We start from the raw sequence: 25,133 nt of genomic DNA, 5'->3' as shown, positions 1-25,133 counted from the left end.
ATTTCTTTTTCACTTCCCGGAGAGGAAGTGAAAAATATCTCGAGTGTTTCTTTTTGCCTCCTGAGGGCGTTTCTGACATCAAATGCACTTGAAAGTGTGAGTATTCGGATACTCAAGTTGAGTTTTGTAGCTGTTGTTTTTGTGTGTTTGGTTGGTTTGTGAGGGAACTGATTCCACTGATGTAAATTTACATCACCAGTCCCCAATGTTTAATAGAGGCCCATAAAGACAGCTAAAAAGAAATCAGTTTTTTTCGTTGTCTCTTACTCATCTACATTCATCTTCTTTTGAGCTGACAGCAAACAATAACAAAAAAAAACAACAAAAAAAAGACAACAAGCTAATGTTCCTCGTAATACTTACACATCTGACTACAACTCTCTATCATCCCTTTGTCTTTTCCTCCTGACTATTCTCACATAAAAACTTTGCAAGAGATGCAACTGAAAAGACAAAAAAAAATCTCTTTGCAAAAAACCAAAAAAAAAAATCACTGTACAATATTTTAAAACTGTAAAAACTTTGTGACACACTGTTAGACAAGACAAGAGAGCTCGGAGCACAAAATGGAGGTACATGGTGGTCTGTTTCCAAGGAAGCTGACTTATTCTCATGCGGCATCATTATCGTCACTCTTTCCTTGTTTCTTTTGTCCTTTTTTCATATATTTTTTATACGTCAGTCTTTGGTGATGTGAGTCCATCACACCACCTTTTCTGATAAGTCTTTAAAAAGTTTCTAAAACCGGTCTTTTCTTCTGTTTTTTTTAATGAAATGAGTTTACAAAGAAATGATTGTACGAGTCCTGGGAGGTGCGGAGATGTCACATAACACACCGGACTGGTCCAGAGATGCATTATGGTCTGCGGTGATGTCACACAGGGCTGTGGGCGGGGCCTGGAGAATGTGCTCTGATGCGTGATGATGGCAGGCTGCTAGCTTTAGTCCAAAGCCTGATCAACACGACTTGGTCCATGTGTGAAAATATGTGTGTGCATATGAGCGAGAGTGACATCACCGCCTCTACACTGCCGACACTTGTTCATCTGGAAAAAAGCAGAGAGACGACAGTGTTTGGGTGCAGGTATAAAAGCGCTCTAACTGTCTGTGAGTTATACGATATGAGACCAATCTAACAATCAAAATAAAGACAATTTAAGAGCGCTAACAAAAGGTTTGAAGCAGAAAAATGCTCAGTGATATAACTACTGATGAGTATGGAGTGTTTAAAGAATGGTTTTTGGTTTACATTTTTTTCTCCAATTTCCAGATTCCCTTTAAAAATTTCCAAAAAAACCAAACCAAAAGTTATTGGAGAGTGGATGCTGATTGACTAATGCTAATGACACTGAGAATGGTGCTTTATCATTTCAGCATCATTATGGTCACGTACCATCCTCACTGTCAGCCAGCTCCTGTGGTGGGAGGCACATGCTGGGCGGTCTGGAGTGACCCTGGCCCTGCGTGGAGCCGCCTGTCCGGGCCTCTTGGTGGTGGTGGTGGTGATGGTTGCCGGCGAGCCTCCGAGCATCAGCAAGACCTCCGGCTGCTCCCGGGCTTTGCAGCAGTTTGCTCCTCTGCAGGGCCACGCTGTAGTCTGGAGGTCTGAGGTGGGGAGGCCGGGGGAGGCCTCCTGGCACACCTACTACTCCGTCGGTAATGCCGAGATCCCCCAGAGCCAGACCCTGGTAGCCTGGAGGGGTGGGAGGGGGAGCTCGGTAACGCTCATCCTTGGAAGGGGATGTGACACAGTACACTGGACGAAGGTGTGGATCAAAAGAAAGGCGGGGAGGAGCGAAGGAGATGGGGAGTGAGGGATGACAAAAGGTGGGGGTGAGGAAGGTGCAAGTGAAGGAAGTGTGCAGGGAGTTGTATGAGGAGGGGAAAAAAAAGAAAATGATGGAAAAATTAAATCAATGTGATGTTTCACCGACATGATACATCTATACATGCAGCAAAATGTGAACAAAACAAAAAATACAAGCAATGAGATGGATGGCTGCTGCAGATACAGACACAACTACAACTGCAACTGATGATTATTTTCATTATTGGATTATCTGCAAATTTGCTTCCAGATTAATCGATTAATCGTTTATTCTTTCAAGTGAAAAAATATTAAAAGTTCCCATCTTAATTTCCCAGAGCCTGAAGTGATGTCTTTTTTCCTACCCAAAGGTGCAAAACTTAAAGATGTTGAAGAAGATCTCACATTTGTGAATCTAGAGGTAGAGACTGTTTGACTTAAACGATTAATCAATTAACAAAATTGCTGTCAGTTAATTGTCTGTTGATCTGCTGATAGATTAATTCTACGCTCCTGAGCCGAAATAATATGGGAAAGGGAAAGCAACTGTTCATCCTTTTAAAACTAGCAAACTGCATATTTATGAAATGAGAGCAGAGAATCCAAAATACAAATTTACACTTTGGCTGATGAGGAAGCTGCATAACTGCGACAAAATTGACACATGTTTAGGGATTTTAGCCTTAGATTTAAGAAATGCTGAAGTGTAGCAATAGCAAGCTGTTTACTAGAGCTCTCCAGTTATTCACTTTATCTTAATTTACTACTAAAGAGATAAAGTATGGACAGCTACCTTTATATTCAGAATCACGAGAGCTCAAGTGTAAGCAAGTGTCTGCATGACTTGAGAAACTTGTGTATAACTTTACAAACAAAGCCTTAAAATGGCTATTTTCTACTGTAACTATCTCGATAAGCGCCACAGACTTTCACACACGCAGCAACAGTGTTGACCTGTCAAAATGTGTTTACAGCGAATCAAAGCCGCCCACAGACCCCTCACCTATCAGGCCCTTCTCTGTGCTTGATGTCACCGTTTTGTAGGCAGGGTCTGTGCTTGGCCCTCCTTCCTCGTTGCTTGTTGAGGAAGGGTGCTCCGAGGTGTTTCGCCGCTTTATCGTGCCGTAATTCCCCTCGTAGGTGTCCGACAGCGAGCTGGACGACGCCCAGCTCTGCCGCGACTGATTGGACAGATCTGAGCTGGAGTCTCTAGAGTGTTTCTTTGCCTGGTCCTCGTTCGCCCACGCGTGACCCGCTGCCTCCACCTCCGCTATTGGCCCGGCCAGCTGCGTGTGCTTGAAGGCGCCCAGGTGCGTGTGCGGGAGGGCAAGCGGGTGTCCGTGGATGCCGTGATCCCAGGGCCGGCAGGAGGAAGGGGGCAAGCTCTGGAAGGAGTCGTGGGAGTTGGAGGAGCAGGACGTCCAGCTGCCGCGGCCGCTGTCGGCCACTGAGTCCAGAGAGGTGTGGTCCTGGGTCAGCTCCTCCGTGGAGATGGAGGAGGTGAAGGTGGAGGCTCGGGACACGTAGCCTCGAGCCAACAATGAAGAACTAGTACACATAAAAAGAGACAGAGTGAGACTTCCAGGTGGATACTGGCATTTAAACACCTTAATCACTTATCTGATCAGTGATCACTGCCTGTCAGGTGTATCGCTGTCAGTAAAACAAAAAGATTTCATATACACACTGATATTAAAGGGAAGATTTGACATTGGTAACTTCACTGTCTTTTTCATCTTCTCTTTACTGGTGATCAGATGAAGAAGCCAGACAGCCACAAACTAATCTGAGTTCATCCTCAACTCATGAGCTAATTCCCTCAGTGCTAAAACCACAGAAGGTGGCCAGATGTGGAAGAGTCAAGAACAAAACTTCATATAGATGATGTGAAACCTGGATATTGTTAAAGTCTATGAATCTATGAATTAACCATGTTTCTAATGTTACATGTAAATGTAACATTTACATGTAAAATGTTGAAATGATAAGTAAAGTTAATGTGAGAGGTAAACAGAAGTTGGGGCACTGTACATGTATTAAACCAAAACTATTAAAAAAAGAAACAGTTAGTTATACACTGACAGAAGAGAGATTGAGAAGAGGACAAAGAAGTGTGTTCAATAACTATAAAGCTGTTGGTTGGAGGATATGTGGCTCAGAGAGTCAGAAACTAACAAAACTTCAACAAAAAAGTTCAATGTTACACGGATGAGTTGTGCTGTCTTTATGAATCTACAACTTTCAACCAAAATGAGTTCTTGCTGTTGTATTTTTTTGTTTGTCTCCCCTGTGAAAAACAGTGAATATTCAACCATTAAAGTTTGCTGCCTCGTCTGTGCATCTTCTCTTCTCAAAAACTACAAAGCAAAAATTCGTAAGTACTTCCTACATGATACATAACGGTGTCTACGTTTAAAAAGACAAGACAACTTTTTAAAAAGTTTTCCTCCACAGCTGCTTTTCATAAACCAGCAGTTTGATTCACTGACGCAGTTTTACTGGACAAACAAGCCACTCAATGAAACCACGCCATATTTCATAAAACAGGCCAGTGTTATACGGCGAAGGCTGCCAGGGTAATATAATATCAGAAAAGCAGACAGATTATTCCGTCTGACAATATTTTATAGTCTCCTCTTTATGAGACAGAATGTCCTGATCATGGAGGAACAATAAACAAACAGCAGACAATAAAAGAGGCGTGTTGTTTACTCGGCCGGATTAAAAAGCTGCCTGCGCGAAAACCGATATGCTGTAAATGGAGAAAAAAGGGAGAGAGAAGGGCAGTAAATGTGGGATGCTAATAAAAACCTGGCGTGTTTATGACTTCCTGTCCTCCGAGCTTTAATGAGGAAAGGACATAATTGGAATCCAGCGGGGAGAAGAAATGTAAGAGCGGTTTAAAGTAGTGGACCGTATAAGTGTGGTTCCATTTTGCTCATGTTGGCCACTGGGAAGGTTTCCAGCGATTATGTGCATGTTTCTGTTTGTGTGTGTCCATGAAATTCGAGATTTGTGACTACATTTTTAGCCAAATAATGAACTAAGATCTAGGAAAGTTAATTACCTTGTTCCGGGCTGGTTGTAATCAACATTCAAGTGTGAGTGCATCGCTGCCGTGCTCTCAACAACTGGCAGAGCTGCTGTAGTCGCAGTAGTAGTAGAAGAAACAGTAGCAGTAGCACAGGTCCTGTTGCTGCTATTACACCGGTCGTCGAGGCCGGGAGCAGGCACAGAGTCCACTGAACAGATACTGGAGCGGGAGGAGATCTCGCTGTGACTCGAGTCCGAAAGGTTGTCCGCTTTACCAGCTGGTAGGACGGTGTAACCTGGACAGAGGAGACGGAAGCGGAAAATTGAAGACATTTGGATTTGAAATTGGAGTAAAATAATATTCAGGAAAAAAAGAGCGTTTTTCTACTTTTCTATGAGTAGAAAATGAAAAGAAAGATAAATGACCAGCAGCGTTTGAATATATATCCTAATAGTACTGAAAGAACAAACTGAAGGGAGAAGGTTGAATGCTTAAGCTTAAAAAAACTACTTCCAGAAGCAAAAATTTGCCAAAAATGTGACATATTGTACACTGTGTGGTGGATATTTTCATATACATTAACTTTTAGTAGCATTTCCATTTCTATCAGTTTTTAGGGTGTGTTAGACAATCACTGCATCTCTTTAAATCACATCACTACATTATATGAGACTGTCTGAGCTACCCTGAACCCAGAAGATGACATTCAAGTTTCTGCACTCTTTTAATTACAAATACTTTTATTCCAGTTAGAACTTCATCACTGCTTCTATGTCATGTACTTTTTCCATCAAAATCAAGTGATTTCAGAAACTGTGAGGATACATTCTGTATATACTGTATCCTACAACAACTTATTAACGGCAGTGCAGGAGATTCAATTTTCTTCATTAATCATTGCAGGAACACGCAAGAACTTATTATCACTTCTGAAATGTGAGGCTAAAAATCCACAGAGACTCTGAATTGTTCAGAAATGGTTATTAATTAACTGTGGAGGACATCGTTGAGGACACAGTTTAAAGTTAATATTACAAAAATCTGCAGAACCAAATTAACTGTGACTGAGGGAAACCAAACAAACCTGACAATAAAGTGCTGCATACTGCAAAAGAAAGTCACACACCTAAAACCTACACGACCAAGGTATGATCCATTCATCTTTTTTCGTGAAAATGCAGACAATTCTAACTGTAAATGTTTAAAGTGACAAAACATCCATCATTTTGGGATTAATAAGGTGAAAATGCTTTCTGCTTTCACAGTGACATATTTTTGCAAAATCTGTCAGTTCATTGACACAGCAAAAAAAATCACTACATTTTCCCCCACAAACAAAGAAATGTTGGGAGAACTTGAAATGTTTGAAAAATGAAAAATGTTTTCCCATTTTATGTCACTGCCTACGACAAGATCTACTTTTTCTCATCAGTATCGCATCATCTGCCACCGACGTTAGCTGTGAAAACTTTTCTCACGTCACCTTTCTATGACTCATGGGAGATCTGAGGCTCTTGTCTCTCAGGTAACACCTTAATGCTTCCAAAATGAAATGTGGTAACATAACTTTGACAAGCTCTTTCTTGTGATGGATTCTCATTGAACTAAATGAATCATCAACAACATACAACAACACAAAAATAAGTCAGTCACACTAAATAATAGCACTAACTTCCTTAAGTTCACTGAGTTCAGTTACTTAACAAATAATTGGATCAATCAGTTCTCTGTATCAGACAGTCTTTCTCCTGGTACGTTTGTCCCTACAGAGCCAGTTGAAAGGGTTTGGACTGACCGACCTTTTGGCTGTCTGCTCTGACTGTCTTTGTGTCTCATCCTGATTTGAGGAGGGTAAAACCTCTCCTCTTTCCTCCCTGGCTGCCACCAGCCTCTCCCTGGACTGACTCCTTTCCCTCAGTATCCTGAATGGTGACATCAACCTCGTCCTGATGGGGGACTCTGGGGGTTTGGGTCTCCTTAACTGGGGCTGGGAGAGAGGTGATAGAGCCAAGGCTCCCAACCGTGGTAGACTGGGAGGAGGGCTGGTGTGGACCTCAGGATTCACCCCTGAACATTTCTGCATTGGGCTTCCTGCTTTTACCCTTAACAGCATTAACCCTGCATTTGTCTGTGAACCTGGCTTGTTCAGCTGCTTGGATCTCCCTTTTCTTTGTTCTGAAGAATGAAACCCTATCTGAACTGCCTCTGACTCTTCCTTTTCCTCTTCACTTCTTTCCTCCTCCTCCTCTCTTGGATTCTCTCTCTCCCTGCTACTCTCTCGGCTGTGCTGGCTGGTCATCAGTAGGATCCTCTTGTGGAGGAGAGCCCCACCTATGCCGTAGCTGCGCAGGCTGGCGGTGCCGGCCTTCGTACTGGCGTCGCTGGTCAGTGACGATGAAGATCCCGACAAGTTCATCTGGCTGGAGTTCTGGGACTTGGCAACACCTCCCACTGAAAGGAGGGAAACGGTATTTTAATTAGTTTGACACAAGAGGAAGGTTGAAGATGTAAGTCACAGGGGCATCCACATACATTAAAACATCTAAAACACACTGAAGATATTTTGTGCATTCCTAAAAAGTTTTGAGCAAGTTCCAGACTTCAAATGTGTGAATTTTCAACCCAGACATGTTTTTTTTTTGCCTCAGTAAGATTATCATTAGTGTTGTAGAGCTCTGCCTGGAGGTGTCTGTTTCACTAAATCTACTCTGGACCAGTTTTCTCCCAGGGTAACCGTCCCTGGATAATACCATACACTGTGAAAAGTTTCTGTTGCAGACCTTTACGTGGAGAGCCCTGCGGTGACACCGTGGGGCTGGAGTGAAGGGAGGAGATGGTGGAAACGGTGTCATCAGATGGTCTCTTGTTGCTCCATTCGTCTGCTGAGCTAACTGGAGGTTTCTTCACCACCTGGGGAGAATTAGAGTCTGGAGGAAAAAAAAAAAAGATTACAGAAAGGTAAATTAAGCTGGGGGTCTATAAAATACCTGTAATACCGAACTGGGAAGTGTACATTTTCTTTCATTCAGGTTTTTACCAGTGTACAAAACATAATTATACATACTGCAGCTTTAGACATTTAGGTTTGTTTCTAAATTTAAGTTAAATTACATGATGTTAAAATCAATTACAACTTCATGTGGCAACATATCATGGTCATCTATATTTTTCAAATGCATTTTCAATGTATGTTTTGACAGAGACTTGGCCTAAATGAGAAATATATTGAAAAAATAAAAAATTTAACAACATATCAATATACTTTCGATGTATCAAAATATAGATTTGCCAATTAGAAACTAGTGTAGATAATTAGTTATTCACCAATTAATTGTTTCTCAAAATGTACTGTACAGCTGAAATTATGAATACAAGAAACATGAAGAAGCATAATTGAGTATATTGATAATGTACAGTATAGCACAGGTGTACTCACTTGGTGTACCAATGTCCTTGGCAGTGCTCTTCTTTCGTAGAGGGTTCAGTGGGACCTGTACCTGAAGGACTTGAGACACCCTGTTTTGAGTTTTTCCGGAGGGCAGAGCCGACCGCAGAGACACCGGAGACATGTCTGACTTGGTGGATCGTCTCTCACTCAAGTTCTTTGACACTACAAACCACAGGAAGAAGAAAAATGTTACTTCCTCACTAACATTAAGTCTTGGTCAGTTCAACTAATCAGTGAAAGGTATGTGGGGGAAAAAATAACAAGTCAACGAGGCTATATATCTCTCCCAGGGGAATAATATAGTATGGATTTTTTGCTACCAAACAATACAATAATATATCAAAGAACAGTGAAGTTTACATCAACATAAAATGCCTCATATGTACACCAGAACTGATTAACAAATATTTCACACACTTTTGCACATTGTGCATTTAGGTTATGCACAATTTTAAAATAAAATCACTATCTCTATTGATTTAATTTCCTCTTGTTATATTTTGTAAAAACACTAGGTGGCACTGCAACCTAGTAATACAAATGTAACCTGTGTACTGTGTACTGTGAGGCCAGTATCCATCCTGAGAACAATAGCTTTGATGATTTACTGTAAAAACACACGTTGGTATTTCTTAAATTTACCTTGATTTTTTACAGCATTAAAATTCCTTGCGTTAAACCAAAATATGTTTTAAACAGAAAGTTATATTTCTGAATCATCTACAATTAATCATGAAAATGTAAAAATGACTGTAAAAGCTGAAGAACTGTATGACTCACAGGTGCTGTAAGCCGGCTCGCACTGAAGGGACATGATCTGGTGTTTCTCTTCGTCTATCTCCACCGTCAGGTTCGACAGGTACTGCTTCACCTTTCTGGCCATCTGAGCGTCTTCATACAGCTTCTTGGCATTGAGAAGCGAGCTGCGACGTACTCGCTTCTTATGGGCGCCGCCCTGCACATCCAACATGTTGGAGTTGGTGCTGCCCTGACTCAGAGACCTGATGAGGGGAAGGAAGAGGAGAGAAGAAAGGACAGGTAGGAGGATAATGAGGACAGACAAAGAGGAAATGAGAGAAAAATTAAGACGGAAGGAGTGGGAGAAAGTAAACAGAGTAAAGAAAGATAATGAGATGTGAGAGGAATTTTAGAGAGGTGAGAGGAAAGGATAAAGTGTTGATGGATGAGCAAAAGATGACAAATTGACAAAGATGTAGCAGCAGTCAATTAGAAGGAGACAAATGAAGAAGACAAAACAAAAAGACAGATCGAGAGGGAAGAAAAGAACGATACACAACAGTCAGTTCAGTTACCAACAAATAAGCACGACTACATTCTTACCAAATACCTCTTCTACTATAGAATCTGTACATCTGTCTTTGTGTTGGGGCATATCATTTTAAAACAGGACCATGCAACTGGAAGGGAGGCAGCTGTCGCTGGTGTGCCATGCTATCACAGTAAAGAACAGCAGAACATTCTGTCAGATGGAGGCAAAAAGGGTTAGGAAACAAAAGATGCACAAGATTCGATATGGGTAATATTATGCCAGGATGCAGATATGAGCAAACACCAAACCTGAGTCAGATAGTATCTGTGAATATCTCTCGTGGTTTGTTTTAAATTTATCTGAATATTAATTTGTAATTTTCAGTGGTGTACGCAGTCACAATTGGACTTTTTTTTTATAGAGCGTCCTTGCTGGGGCTTGAGAATGTGTTGATAATTTTGTCTGTATTGTATTTTAATCCATATTCTCTTTTCACAACTGTCTACTTGAATGTGTTACAAGTTGGGATGCACCGTTCAGACACAGATTTCTGTTCTGCTCAGATCATTTTTCTCTGGTAAGTAAATGTTAAGTTTTGTTAAATTAAGCTATGGGTATTACTCATAACTGAATGTGCTTCACATTTTAATATAAAGGCCACAGTAACATTTGCGGTTAACTAGCCTTTCCAACAATTTCCATGATATAGTTTTTTCTAAAAATACATTTTCTGCTCATTTTTGGAGCGTAACATCTTATTAATGAGGAACCTTTAGTGACTGGAGTCCATGCTCTAAACTGAATGTCAAGTCTCATCCCAGAGTCAATTAGCTTGGCTTAGAAGAAAGACTGTAAACATGGGGTCACAGCTAGCTTGGCTATCATCAAAGGTAAAAAACAAAAACAGTATCAACCCTCTAAAATGAACATGTAAGTCTTATTTGTTTGATCTGTAAAAAAAGAAACTGCTAAAGATATTCAAATTTAATAGATAGATATAAAGTGGTATTAATCTTTTTTTTAAATCAACCTTTAGGCAAAAAAACCCAAAAATCAAATGTCAAATTATTCCTTTAAGTAGATACATGAAGTTACAAACTTTTGTTAACATATTTTAAAATGATGCTAATGACCTCCGCACAGTGATGCTGTGTTTGATAGATCCAAATTAGGCAAAAAGAGGGCCGTAGTATCAAATTGGCATTAGCTAATTGCGATTATCCTAACACTATGTCTCGGAATAAGTATCACAACAGAAAAAGATGGACTGGTGCATCCCGATTTAAAATTTCTTATCTATTAAATGGGTATAGTGAGGTAAAAACAAACATTAAGTATTATTTCAAGCTACTATATGACTCAACCATCGAATCTTATGAACATGGCAAACAATTAATGGGTCAATGATGGACTTGAGTATGGTTCAGGTGAATGGGCACTGCAAATGGAAGGGTTAATCACACACAAGCACAGGCAGACATGTACACTGAGATAAAGTAAGTGGGGGAACATGCGGTTTGGTTTATGGTGGTGGGCAACAAAGTAGGGATGCAGGGTGGATTTAATTGCTGCTGGTCCAGACCGAAACGGGAAGAAACCGGCACCAGGACAAACTTACCCTAAACTTTTCCACCTCTTCTTCCTGCAAGCAAGAGGTGTGAAGATTGAAGCGTGACTTAAAGACAAGTTCAGGGGTCAGGGGGGGGCGGAGACAAGACTATGTAGACGTCATGCCACCACAAACAAAACAGAAAATGATTGGAGATGGGAGGACACTAGACATAGGACATCTCCCCATATCAACCTGAAGACTGTGTGTTGTGGCCTTGTGCATCAAGAAAAAAGCTCCTTGAATCACCTTTTTTGATAAATGTTTGTTTTATCATTCTGTATGTGAAATAAAATAAAACGTCTTCTTGTTAAACATGTCTAACTGATGTCTTAAACTTGTAGTATTAAGGGAGTGTATGCAGGGGGCAGTCATGCACTGCAGCAGTGACAGACTGTGATAAACACACACAAACTTAGTGATACAAAAATACACACTGCAGTTGGCATCAATTCTACCTCCAGTTCCTATCAATTCATGCCCTGTGCAATCGAAACACAGCGAGCCATGAACCGGACAGGAAGTGAGTGGGAATTGATCAAACCAGACCTTCAGTGTGTGCCTGATCCAGTTGGTGAAGGATCCAGGTTGGTTGGTAGGTGGAGGTATGGTGCAGTGGTTCCCCTTTTTGCCCACATTTGTAGTCTTCCACAGTAAATGTGACTTTTTTTTCTTCTCTAAAGCCTGGAAATTTACCTTGCTATTCTGGGCTTTCTCAATTCAAGCCTCATTCTGAGAAGTGTCAAGTTTTGCTACAGTCTGGCTAATGGAAAACAGGAAGAGCCAGTTTCAAAGATAAACATGTGCTGATTTGGTGTCACTTCAACCATAACCACAATAAACCAGTACAATTCCACTTTTTTGTTCACAGTAAATTAACTGGAAACGGTCACGTCACACGATTCAACATTCATTGTTTCATTTTTTTGATGTCTGAGTCAAACATTTCACCTGCGTGTTACATTTAAGCTCCAAAATTAAAATTTTCATGATAACAGACTGACATAGGCTTTCTTAAAATAATTTTTTTGAGTGTGATGTTTTTGTGGTGCAGAAAAGCCTTTGTATAAGGGAAACACTGAGAATTAAGAGAGAATTTAAAAAAAACAAAACAAGATTGTCTCATTTCAGTAGGAAACACGCCACTAAAATAATTTAAATGATATCACCACAAAAATGGAAAAAGGGGCTTTTTTTTTTCTTTTTTTTTTATAAATCGCTGATGATTTCAAACAGCTTTAAGTGACCCTTGTCTGTGAAACTGGCTCAAATAGTATCAAGTAAAAGCAAAAATGTTCAGTCTTCACTAGAAAAGGTATCAGAACAACCAACCTCTGTCTGAACATGAGGGCAGGGTCCATGTTGGCCGAGGTCATCCGCACCACGTGTCTGATCTCCTTGGCGATCATCCTCAGCTTCTCAAAGTTCACAAGACCGTCCACATTGGAGTCATTGCCTGGGTGGGAGAACACACACACACACACACACACACACACACACACACACACACACACACACACACACACACACACACACACACACACACACACACACACACACACACACACACACACACACACACACACACACACACACACACATACACAAATACATGCACACATAGTAAGTGTAATGCCAGGTGTTAACACTGTAATGGAGATAAAGGATTCATGTTTTGGGACATTTTCAAGATGCAATTTGCAAACAATATTTCTAAAATGAATCTTCAAAGTCAACGCCCTCTTGTTCTGGTCTCCTTCCTCTTAGAGAGAAAGTGTTGGCTTTCTTTCATAGTGACATTAAGTTTCTTTTATCAGCTTGAGCAATTATGGAAACTTTCTTATTCATTCCTTACAAAAACAACACCTTTAAGGAGAAGTGAGCTTGATGAGGTTTGACCTGACTCACTGTGATATGTTAAAAAGGGAAGATGGAGAAGTGTTTAGCAGATGTAACCTCCTGAGTGACCCTGAAATTGATCTTCCGCACCACAAAGAGGAAGTAACCTGAACACAACCTCAACCTTTAGAAAAGGGTTTAGCTTTTTCAGGTTTGTAAAGATATGCAAATGAAGCCATGTGTGAATAGCCAATGTGCTTAAAAACAGACCCATCTACCTTCATGTAAGAAGGTGAGGTCCTTCTTGATCACTGGGAACAGTGGGATGATGGGCGGCTGCATGCTCTGACTGCTCAGGACGTTGCGGTATTTGGCCATGTTCCTGGACGGGTCGAAGACGTCCTGCAGGTCCCCGAACAGCTTCTCGTACTTGCTGGGCAATTTCTCCCATGAGCTCCGCAGCCGAGCCACCGGTGCCAAGTTCAGACCGCTGTGTGAGGGAGGGTGCGGGGGAGCAGGAGGGCAAAGATAAATGGGTTATGGTGGGAAGAAGAGAGAGGAAGGATAGAGGTAGATATGAGTAAGCAGAGGAAGGAAGAGGAAATAAACCCTATTTTGATATACTACTTTACTTTAGGTAGCAAGGTCCCTATTTTCCAGGGCAGAAGACTGGTTGAGATAATGTCATTGCTGAGCAGACTCATATGTTTGTCCCTATAATGGTGATCTGAGTCAAAAGATTTTATTTTAGCACAGAATTTGCTTTCAGCTGGCAGTATACATACAATGGGCGTGGTTTGTCACAGAGGATAAAAAAGGAACACAAGGTAAAGTGTGTTAAAAACCATTTACTTATATTCCTCTCCTTCCCCTTGGCTCTCTCTTCTGTTTCTCTTTTCCTGAATAAATAAAGCTTAACTAATTCTTTATTTCCCAACTCATCACTTTTACTACTTTCCTTTTTTCTCATATTATTAAACACTTCATCCCATACATTACCAAATAATCAGTTTCTCCCACATAGAGGATTATTAAGAATTTTTACTTCATGGCGAGCCAGGGAGGAGGTTCTGTAAAATGTTGGCAAACCCTGCATGTTATCTTTTTTACACACATACACACACACACACACAGCAGCAATGCCCCTGGTAGGTTATACATCAGAGAGCCATATGTGCGCAGACATCATACTGTGAGGAGGAGTGTAAAGAGACGTAGAGGTCAGACACTTCTGCTCTGAAGTGGCTTTTACAGCAGTGAACAGAGGATCACCATACTGCTGAGCTCCAGAGTCCAGATCTAGAGTGGAAGCAGTCTCTGTCCCACACGACCCAAAGTTACAAGAGAACAGCTATTTATAAGCAAAATTCAAACATAGATCCATAGTGCATTAAGAAAAAGTAAAGATACAATTGTTTTCTGTAAAGCAAAATAATCCAAAGTATAATCACATAATTAATCAATATATTACATCTACTACTGTCGATAATATTTTCTGGATAATTTACATAGAAGACTGTAAAGACCACAAAGCAACACACCACTAATGTGTTTAAAAAAATAAAGTAACCAGGTTAAGGTTAAAGAGGTTTTTAAATACTTATTCTTGAAACTGTTGCAGCAGTTAAATGAGCAAACATGGAGTAAGAAGTAAGAGTTGTTGAGGGGTGTCATCACCAGGTTTCATTGACAACATCTGGTGACAAAACAATGATACTAATGTATGTTAAAAAACATTACATTTAACTTAATCCAGTCTCTGCTCTCATGCCTATGAAATTACTGAAACTTAAAATAAGAAAAAAAGCAACGTATTGATGTTGCTTTAATTGTAATGCTCCAGTTTTAATATTTTGTTTATTTAGTTGAATCTCCTTTTATTATTTTTATGTCTGCACCATGTAACCTTGTTTTTCAAGGTGCTATAGAAACGTGTGTAGACACACATATACACAAGGATACACAGGTACGTTGGGTTCAAACACAATATCACTTCAATGTTCATTCCTAAAACAGACTGTCAGCATGAACTTCTCATGTGGGTTTTGCTTCTTTATTAACAGAGCCACAGTTACATACATCCTCGTCTCTGTCCAGAGCCAAACCACAGAGCGCAAAGGGAATTAACAATGGCCACAAACAATGTAACATGTAACCGTTGCCATGGGACTCTTGTTTTAAACGCTGTAAGCTTGCAGAAGCAGAGTCTGTGTGGTTTGGGATGATTCACTGAGCTCACAGGAAGGGGGAGGGGAGGAGGGGGAGGCTGGTTCTCCTGTGGATGTAGTGATGGAGACCAGTGGCTAAGGCTCATTTGGCACAAAAGCTGTCAGGGGAGATGACGTAAATGCACAGGGACGTGCGTAGTAGCCATTTAACTATAACTAAACTTCATTTGAGGAGAAAATGAGGAAAATTCTGAATAACTGTTACCCACCTGATGATAGCGAACATAGAGTTGAAGTTCTTGCACTCTCGGCAGTGCAGGGCGATCTTAATGAAGTGTTTAATGGTCTTCATCCTCTTCAGGGCGTTGGGCTCCTTCAGGATCTCTGTGGCGACCCAGAAGGTCTCCTGGTTAATCACCTCTTCAAACTGTTTCAGATTGCCACTTCCCACTGAGGACTCGAGTTTAAACAAGTCGTCCACGTACCTGAGAACCAAGACAAAGAAGTTCAAATAATTCATTTATAATTAATTAAACAGCTTACAACAACAGTTCAGGAAAAAAATATGACTCTGAGGAAATGATCATTTTCGAACCACACAGATAATATATCAGTATACTAAGAGATCAATTAAAATATCCTGTGATGCTCAACATAGCAGCTGTAATTTTATGTCTTTTATTTCCTTCACTCAACTTGTTTCTTTATCATTAGTCTTTACTGTTACGAACTTTAAAACGTTATTAAGATTGAAATATTAAATAGCTTCATACTCTGTGGACTCGATGTTCCTGAAGAGCTCAAAGTCTCTCATGGAGAGCTGGGCGGCAACTTCCATGGTGCTGAGCTGCAGCAGAGTGATCTGACTCTCTCTAAGGAGGTCCTGGGCATCGTCGTCTGAACACAAAGTCTCCGTCTCCATGTTGTTCTTCAGGTAGTACCTAGAGGACAGGAGAGGGAGAGGATAAGATGAGCGTTTATATAAGCCAAAATTTGTTAATGGGTTTTTTTGTATGAGGTCAGTAAAGATATACAAAGGAAAATAGTTTAGCTTCAACTAAAGTTAACATAAAACCTGCAGAAAACAAAAAAATACAATTAAAAGAGGACTTATTATGTCTAATCCTCTTAATCTAAAGACTGTAAAGGAGGATTAATTGGCAATAATTATAATGAGTGCACGACATGCAAGATGTAAAATACCTCCTGTGTGTTTTTAGAGCTGGAAATCTACAGTAGGTACAAGATGTGCAGTATCCCAAAATGTTTTAATATAGTCTGCAGAGGCAAACAAGTGGGTGGACAGGACATACTCTGCTGTAACTTTGTGCACATCCAGATAAATTCAGATAAATCTCTTGAATGTTCCTGTCATTCACATTTCATCCTACATGGGCACATTTTCTGTCTCCAACTTGAGATTAGTTTGAGGACAGGGAAAGGCACTGGTGGTTTTGATAGATTAGGGCCATCTTTTCCCTTGGAGTAGAGAAGTACAGAGACAGAGTGAGCAGCAGACAGGTTAGAAAGACGAAAGGTGTCTGTGTGAGTGGGGGAAAAAAAAGCTATTTCTCTTTAGGCCCAACCTCAAACAGTTTTGCGGAAGAGCTTCCAGCAGCAGACCATCTCTCTTACCTCGTTATGTGCTTCTATGTTTATAAATCTGAACCCCCCCAACCTTCCATTTCCACTCTAATGGAGCTGTAATGTGGTCATCTACAAATGCAGCACCTCAGCGCCTCGTAGACCTACAGCGGGCAACCCTCAGGGGCAAAGTGCTGGCATGGATCTGACTCTAAATTACCCTCTGTTACTCTGCCAGAAGACCTAGACAGAAGAGCAACTAAAAAGACGATACGAGACCGTGTGAGGTGAGAAGATCTCAGTGTATCTGCAAGCTGCATCAAGCTAAATCTGAATCTACAAGACATATTTCATAATACGACAGAAGTTGGAGCATTTCTGAGTGCTGAAAAGCAGAAATTGAAAGTTAAACAGCTGTATTTACAGATTTAAGATGTTTTCAGTACTATTTAAGAACCTGTAGATGCCCTAAATTAAAATGTGTTGAAAGGAGAGGAGGATAAATTAATGATGGACGAACAGGTGTTAAATAGAAATGTGGAGGCAAAGTCACTGGAACTGAGCCATTGTAAATGGCCGTTGGTGGTTTGTGGGTGTGTGTATCTGCGTGTGTATGCTGAGCTCAGGATCCCCTTGCTTCTTCTATATGTACTTTGGCAGTGTGTACAAGTCATGCTATTGGCTCGGCCTGCCCCCTGCTAGACCTCCTGTCAATCATCAGCTGCAGGGAGGGTAGGAGATGGGGAAGGTGAAATAGATGGAGAGAAGAGACAGAGACATATTTTCCTACTGCTCTGGATAAATACAACTACAGCAGCCTGGGTTGAATAAACTCTAAAAATATACATCTTGCTGACACTGCACCATGTATATGTATGTATTTAAAAATACTGCCAAACATGAGAGCGGACTTTCAGTATGTCAATAATGGCACCAAGATAAAGATTCTACAAAGGTGAATGTTTTATTTTGACATAAATAATAACTAAAGGATATGTATAAAGAAAGATGAGATATTTATAGTGGGTGCTTTCTCATGCCTCTACAGTAAAACCAACCATTTTCTAACCAGTATCTGACAGTATGGCTATTATTTTCCCTGCAGCTCAGCCATCCATCAAAAAATACAGGGAGGGCGTTTCCACGCGTGTCTTGTAAGTGAGTGAGTGTGTTTCTAAATGCGTATCCATACATGTTTGAGACTTTCTTAGTAAGAATTTGTGTGACTATTTGTGTTTGGTATTAAATAATTATTGTTGTTTAAATACAGTCTATGCATATCTATATGAATATGTATAGATGAGTGACCGTATATAAGAAGGTGAATGTCTGCATCTATATATCTTTGTATGTGCCTGTGTGTGTGCGTATGCATAATTCCAGACGTGCCATGCTGTCTGCTGAGGCCTCCGCTCCTGACAGAGGATGAAATATTCATGCTAACCTAGTTGGAAGGGGACTGATGAGGGTCCACAGGAGATGAGGAGAGAGGGAGAAAAGTGTGAAAAACACTAAGGGAGAAGTCGTTTTGAAGCAGACTGTACGGCTGCGGCCCAATTATCCTTAATGTCCCACAACCTCTAATCTTAAAAGGGAATGGGTCTGGCACCAAGAAGACCATGTGATGTGCCACAGACATCTAAAAACAAGACTTAAGAGACTTCAGCCATGTTAGCTGCTCTGTGTGGCAAAGTGGTGCATTGAGCTTAATGCTACCATCGGCGCGCTAACATGCTAATGTTTAGCGGGTATAATATTTACCATATTCACCTTCTTCATTTTGCTGAGTTAGCATACAAAGTGAAGATTTTAAAATTGAAGAGAAAAGAAACCACTGCAGCACTGAACACATGCAATTCATTGTGAACTGTAAACTTTTTTTTGTTTTTAAATGGGACAAAGTTGCTACTGAAATGTTTCCCAGCACTTTAAAGGGGTAAAACCACTTGATTTATTGTGCTAAGTAGGGCAGTAGTTCTGAGTTCTGTTCCTCAGGACCTGGATCCCTGCTAGTTTTCATTCAAGCCATTTACTCAGGAACTGATTCACACCTTGGAAATGGTAAATGAAGGAAAAACATATTAAAACAGTACTTTGTATTCCCAGGAGAGAACCAATGCTCTAGGAGAATTGAATTGGTATATATATGTGCTGTACATGATCGATTTTCTACTGAAGCTAAAAACCACAGAGCAAAGACTCACATTGTCAGATGGCATGAACTGGAGCTGCAAAGTATGTTTTTTGGAAAAGAAGTAGTATCGGATGTAATTATCATACAGTACAGGGCTACAAATCTACCCACAAAATTAAGCTGACTGTAGCTTTACAAAAAAGAGAGCACTGTGTGGCCTTGCATAATGTAAAAAGGTTCACTAAGCCATAAATATCCTGAAAAACAAAGAAATAAGTTAGAAGACTCGTCCGGTCCTTATAATTCTGGGCTTTGAGTCCAGTCACTGTGGGTCATGGCTTTGGTTTAGTCATTCAAGCCTTCAACATGACATAAATTCCCAAATTCTCTGTTCCACTTCCAGCTACTTTCTCTCCAAGATTCCCACTGTGGAGCTGAAATAAATACATATCCATACATTTTTGCATGACTAATGTGCTTCCCTAACCAAGAAACATTGTTGCTTCCTGGTTCATTTTGGTACTGTTTGTTGGTTTACATATTCATACAGATGTTGCAAAGACAAAAACACTCTCATGTTGTCTACATTTGGGCTCATCGTAGCTGATGACTGGTATCTAAGGTGAAATGCATGAATATCATTGTGCAAAATTGGATAATTGACACCAGTGGGCCTCTTACCTGCCGTTAAGCTGAATCCGATCAGCCAGTTTGGAAAGCTGGTCGGGCAGGCGGCGCTGTTTTATGACTCCCTCTGGGCTAACCGATACCTCACACAGGGAGTACGTTTCAGGTGCTGCGATGAGGCCGAACTCATTGACAGTGTGAGCGACCACATCTTTGGCAGTTGTGTCCTTACTGATGATGATGTAGCAGCTCTGCTGGTCGGCTTTGAACACCCGAATCACCTGGTCTGGGATGTCTGAGAGTGGAAGAGAAAGGAAAGAGAAGAGTAAGAGGTTAGATGAGTTGATGGTTACATTATGTGGTGGCCAGTATTGCAGACAATTAGAATAATGCAATAAAATTAAATGTAATGAAGTCTATGACACAATAAAACAGTAATCTAAAAACAGTTTTTGGCATTTATCTTTCTCTCCATACTGCACCAATGAACTTAATTATGAAATGTGGGCTGTACCAGTAATAGCAACAATGCTGTAAGGTAATAATTTTATATCTTATTTCCATTACATTATTGAAAGGTGTCCACTGACAAGACTTATTATGCCTACTGTGTTCAGATTTGCTGAGCTGACTATTTTCTTTTACTACTTTGGTGTAAAACCAAATGGGCAAAGGGTTGAAGAATGGTTTTCTGTGTTTCAGTTGCTTACATCTGACATTTCTAAATTACCCTACAATCTGTTTCCTCTTCTTTCCAGCTTTGCTGTTGAATATATTCCATCAGTCTTTATGTGAAGCCAGCTTTCTAATGGACCTGCATGATGATGCTGCTCATGGCTGCATGATATTTGTCTTCCAACTGCTATTTTTCTACAAGATCACATTTTGTTAAATGACATTATTTGGACTTTTTATGTTAGAGGCAGTTATGCAACCTGACATGCCAGATGGTTTGTTGCACAGAACCATCTGAGGAGTCGTCCTTAGACAGACACTTTCAGAAAATACTTGGCAGGTGATTGGATGAACCATCTGTCTATCACCATCTATCACGGGCTATTGCTTGTAGCTGTCGTCACACTTAAACCACGCCCGCAGCTGCAAGTGATTCTAGGATGCTGATTGGTCCAAAACGCTGGTGGTTCGAGCCACAAGCGCATAACTTGAAGCCTGACAAGATGGATTCTCATGTGATCTCACGAATCAAGCTGCCTCGCAAGGTAAGCCGTTACGTTAGAGGCCTGTACTAGGTTGACACGCGCAGGCAGATTCATAAACACAGGAACCAAAAAACTGAACTTGTTCTTCTACATTCCATAAAAAATATAAAAATGATGTGATCATTGACATCACAGGTGGTTACAAGTAGAGATTAGTTGATCGATATAAAATGAATCCAACCCCAATCCAATCCCAAACCGTTTTCATAAACAATAATCGTTATTCACGCGTGTCATAACTTATTATCTTTGGACTGTTGGTTGTACAATACATTTAAAGTTAAGTTTTGACATTTTATAGATAAGACTATTAATCTAAATAAATGGTAAAAACTTGAACACAGTGAAGAAACAAAGACACATGAAAAGAAAGGATGATGAAAATAAATAGCATGCAAGGAGCTGCAACAGCAGCCGGAAACGTTGCAGAACACTGTCACAGCTCATGTTATGTCTCAATCTGGACATACTATTGCTTTTTTGGTGCTGTGTAATAATTACATTTGAGTTTGCAGCTAAAAATGTTTTCCTTTTAACCTTTTGAGTTTATTATATGTTCATTAATGTATCTAATTACATGTGGCACAATAGGAAAACCTAGTTAAATAAAATAAAAGCCAACAACTCTGCATCATTTCAGATTATGAAAGACATGTCAGATGTCAGCATATTTCTTTATTCATTAAAACCTAAATCATTTACTGATCTATATTATGTAATAAAAAATGTAAAAGCTCTGAATTCAAAATAGAATAATAAATGAAAAACAATGAAACTAAACCATCTCTGACAATGAATCTGTTATTCATGTTAGGGGACATTCTGCATTGTTGTTTAATTGACTAAATCAATAACAAGATGCAAAAATAGAAGCTTTAAAGTTAGTGGGGACTACAGATTCCTGGGGCATCTGATGCTGAAGGAGCTGAATGCGACTCACATGGCGCGATGCGTGTTAAATAATGGAAATGTTCCCCCTGAGTGAAATGCTGCATTAAAGATCCCCGTGTTTGAGTAAGGAAGAGGGTACGGCCCATTAGCCACAGGCAGCCAAAGAGCTTTATAACAATGAGTCATGAACGCTGCACAGTGACAAGTGGAGAGGGAGTCCGACAGACTAGATGAAGCTGTCATACTGCTGCAGCGTGTGTGTGTGTGTGTGTGTGTGTGTGTGTTTTTGCATGTCCTGTGTGGTCCAGTTTCATCACGTATGGTTAAAATGGAGGAGAGAAGAATGCATGTTTAAAGAAAAAATATGTTTGATGAGATTATTCAACGGCATGTTTAAGCAAATGCACACATATCCTAAGCAGGTGAGGGTTTATCATGATCAGACACAAAGTCATTACCTTCAGCCTTATTAATACGGATCTCTGATCTGTGTGTGACTGTATGGGTCTTTAGGTGAGTGAGTGGTGTGTTTGTGTTTATATGACAAGAGCTGGGACTCCTTTATTACCGTCATTACGGCATCAGCAGTACAATAAGCAGAAACAAATCGTTTAAGGCAAAGCCAATAACAATAAAGTTACAGTGAACGCTAATAATCAATCACCTCTGCTTGTTTAAGGAGCTGCAATTGTACGTGTGTATATAGACACAGAGAGGCTATATGTTTTTCTTTAGTATCTGATTTACTACAGTATATGTAAAGCTGCAACAATTAGCCAACTATTTTGATAATTGTAGAAATGCTCAGATTTTCTTGATCCAGCTTCTTAAATTTGAATATTTTCTGGTTTCTTAAATTCTCTTTGATAGTAAAGTGAATATCTTCAGGTAACTGACTGCTTTGGACTAAACAAGACATTTTAGGATGCATCTTAGGCTTTAGGAAACAGTAATTAACATTTTTCAACATTTGCTGACATCTCATAGACTGAACAACTGGTCATTCCATAACCAATTGATTAATCGATAATTAAAGTTGTTGTCACAATCAAAACTGTATGATTATAACAGAAGTGAGACTTTTTTTGAGTTGAATCACTCTGGATGTTCTGTGTGTAAACATTTTTATTGCTTTCTGTTTATTTTTATGTTTTCTGACAGGAATGCTTAAAAAAAGAACATTATTTAACACTTTCCCCCCCTATTTGCACACATTATGTGCTGTGTTATTCTGTAATTGTTATTTATTTAAAGACTATTTATAATAAAGCTGTCTCTAACTTAACTTGATCTATAATGTATCAGTGTCTTTCATTCGTGTAGTCTTTCACCGACTTATTGCTTGATATGAATGCAAACATTCAGATGTTTACTCCATCTTTTATTTTTGCTGATTCCTAGAATGAGGACTTATGTTTTGATGTTGAAGACCTTTCTTGGCTATTAATGACCTCTCTATGGACTGTACTTTGAGCTTATTGATTTGAATCACATCACATGAAATATAAACTTTATATGTCAGTAAAATGATTATTGGATTGAATTCTGAAGAAGGGGATATGTGCAGAAACACTGATTTGTATCTTCAAAAATACAAATGCTGCACCAGAGATTTATAAGTATGTGTCTTTTTCCCTCCTTGTCTTCTGTGTTGCTGCAGCAGCAGAGCTCCTCTCTGTTTGTGTGCAGCAGGGTGATGAGGTGAGGGTAGGTTGAGTGGAAGCTAAATGCTTTGTGTCTCATTAGCTGTGATTTGTGATTAGAGTGTGGGAAGCTCGCTATCATATCCGGGGGGGGGCCTAATCATACTAAATCCTTTGGACGGGCTGCGACCCGACCTGCACACAGGAGGATGATCGCTACCCGTCCAGCCAAACATCCAATCAATTATCATGTTTAATAAAGTACCGCTCATTTCTATCAACGGCAGATCATGTATTTTGGGACTGAGAACAAAGACTAAACAGGAAAAAATGTTTTCTTGGGGTTTTGCAATCACAGCAAGACTATACACTTCCCATAAGCCTCAGTCTTCTCCACCTCCTCCTCATCCTCCTCAGCGCATTGCTTTCTACTGTATGCCAAAGCTTTCCCCACTCACTCCATCATGCAGTTGGGAGGCATAAATCACATGTTAAAGCATCCAGAGCAGAGGAGGGCAGAGCCTGATGGCTTGAGTTGGTGAGTGAGTGGAGTAGAGTAGAGTAGCCTGGGTTAAACACCAGGGCTCTAACAAATAAACACACACACAAAAAAAGAAACCCAAGACACCGCAGTGTCCATTTCATTCCTGAACACCCACCTAAGCTTAACCCTTAAAGGATAAGAATCATATATATAATATTCTTCTCATCTTGTTAAACTAGCAAATCTGACTTTATCACTGTCTCGTGGTTCCTGTCCTGCATTTCTGTATGTCTAAACAAACCAATTTCACTGCTGATGGACGTATGAAATAAGAGACTTTCATGAACTGGGTGCAGACTGAATCACCACTGATTTCTATAGAAAAGCACAATGGAAGTTTGTTTAAGTGATAATTAAACATGATTATTTCAACCCTAAGGTAACCTACAGTGACACTTTCACAAGGACAGATGTGCGAGTGGGAGAAGCATGAACAAAGCACAAGGTCTAAACCCAGTGACTAAAGGGTGCAGTTCAGCCTCACATCATGTGGGACATGAGATGGAGTGTGGAAAAAAAAACCCTCATGAATGAAAGAATAGAAAACAGCCAAGATGGAGGGGACATTTAGGAGGAAAATATTTTCTGAATCAAACAGCGGCATTGAAGGTATTTATACTTACAGTACAGTCCCAAGGCTTGGCAAGCAGAGAGAAAGAGGGAACAAGGGGGGAAAAAAACAGTAAATATGAGAGAAAGAGAGAGTGAGGGAGGAGTACTAAACATAGCAAAGCGGTTGGAAACATCATGACAGAAGAGAAAAATGAGGGAAGACCAGTGGAGTTTCTAGTGTAGTCTTAATCTGTTCATGGGAAACCAGAGGGGCTGAGTGTGACTCATCATGTCGACACTACAACATCTGTTTAAAATCACAGCAAGCGAAAGACGAGAGGAGGATAAACAGTAGGAGAGGAAAAAAGAAAAAGACAGCAGATAGAAAGAGAGAGACGAAAAGCAGTAGAAGGAAACAAGTAGAAAATGAACACTTGAGAATACAGCTTCAGACGGAGCCACACATGAAAAGAAAAAATAAGCACACTTCTGAGAAAGACACAAAAACATGTTTTAACTTAGCAAGTATGAGACACACAAATAGCAGCGGTCACAGAAAGTGCTTTGCTGTACGCTGCATTTACGTCGCAGCTCCATTTATCAAACGTTTTAGCTCAAGAGTGTCACATATTAGGCAGATATCTGGTATTTATTGTCTTTTCTATTAACCAATTACTCATTTAGTATATCAAATGCCAGAAAGAAGTATAAAGGCTTGTCATCATTTCATAATAAGTTAAAGGTAACTCTTCAATTGGATTGG

General features: G+C 40.1%; 1 protein-coding gene across 3 annotated transcripts in view; it reads right to left on the bottom strand.

The window, feature by feature from the left end:
- Positions 1 to 678: 678 nt before the first annotated feature.
- Positions 679 to 25,133, bottom strand: part of LOC133994187 (rap guanine nucleotide exchange factor 6-like) — a 147,956-nt gene continuing 123,501 nt past the window's right edge. For 2 of the 3 annotated variants that reach the window (XM_062433407.1, XM_062433405.1), the window contains 13 exons: positions 19,575 to 19,815; positions 15,949 to 16,116; positions 15,445 to 15,660; positions 13,286 to 13,497; positions 12,501 to 12,624; positions 9,070 to 9,290; positions 8,278 to 8,451; positions 7,622 to 7,768; positions 7,173 to 7,292; positions 4,875 to 5,136; positions 2,811 to 3,355; positions 1,394 to 1,756; positions 679 to 1,046 (listed from right to left, as the gene is read on the bottom strand). In XM_062433407.1, coding sequence (XP_062289391.1) covers positions 1,024 to 1,046; positions 1,394 to 1,756; positions 2,811 to 3,355; positions 4,875 to 5,136; positions 7,173 to 7,292; positions 7,622 to 7,768; positions 8,278 to 8,451; positions 9,070 to 9,290; positions 12,501 to 12,624; positions 13,286 to 13,497; positions 15,445 to 15,660; positions 15,949 to 16,116; positions 19,575 to 19,815 — 2,816 coding nt within the window. In that variant the 3' untranslated portion in view covers positions 679 to 1,023. Of the gene's footprint in view, positions 1,047 to 1,393; positions 1,757 to 2,810; positions 3,356 to 4,874; positions 5,137 to 7,172; positions 7,293 to 7,621; positions 7,769 to 8,277; positions 8,452 to 9,069; positions 9,291 to 11,177; positions 11,202 to 12,500; positions 12,625 to 13,285; positions 13,498 to 15,444; positions 15,661 to 15,948; positions 16,117 to 19,574; positions 19,816 to 25,133 lie in introns of all 3 variants that reach the window. The other variant, XM_062433406.1, reaches the window with a different exon arrangement.

The sequence above is a fragment of the Scomber scombrus genome, chromosome 14 (genome assembly GCF_963691925.1).
Source record: "Scomber scombrus chromosome 14, fScoSco1.1, whole genome shotgun sequence".
Classification (NCBI taxonomy): domain Eukaryota; kingdom Metazoa; phylum Chordata; class Actinopteri; order Scombriformes; family Scombridae; genus Scomber; species Scomber scombrus.
The sequence above is the reverse complement of the archived record's forward strand: the minus strand, read 5'-3'. Positions and strand labels throughout refer to the sequence as shown.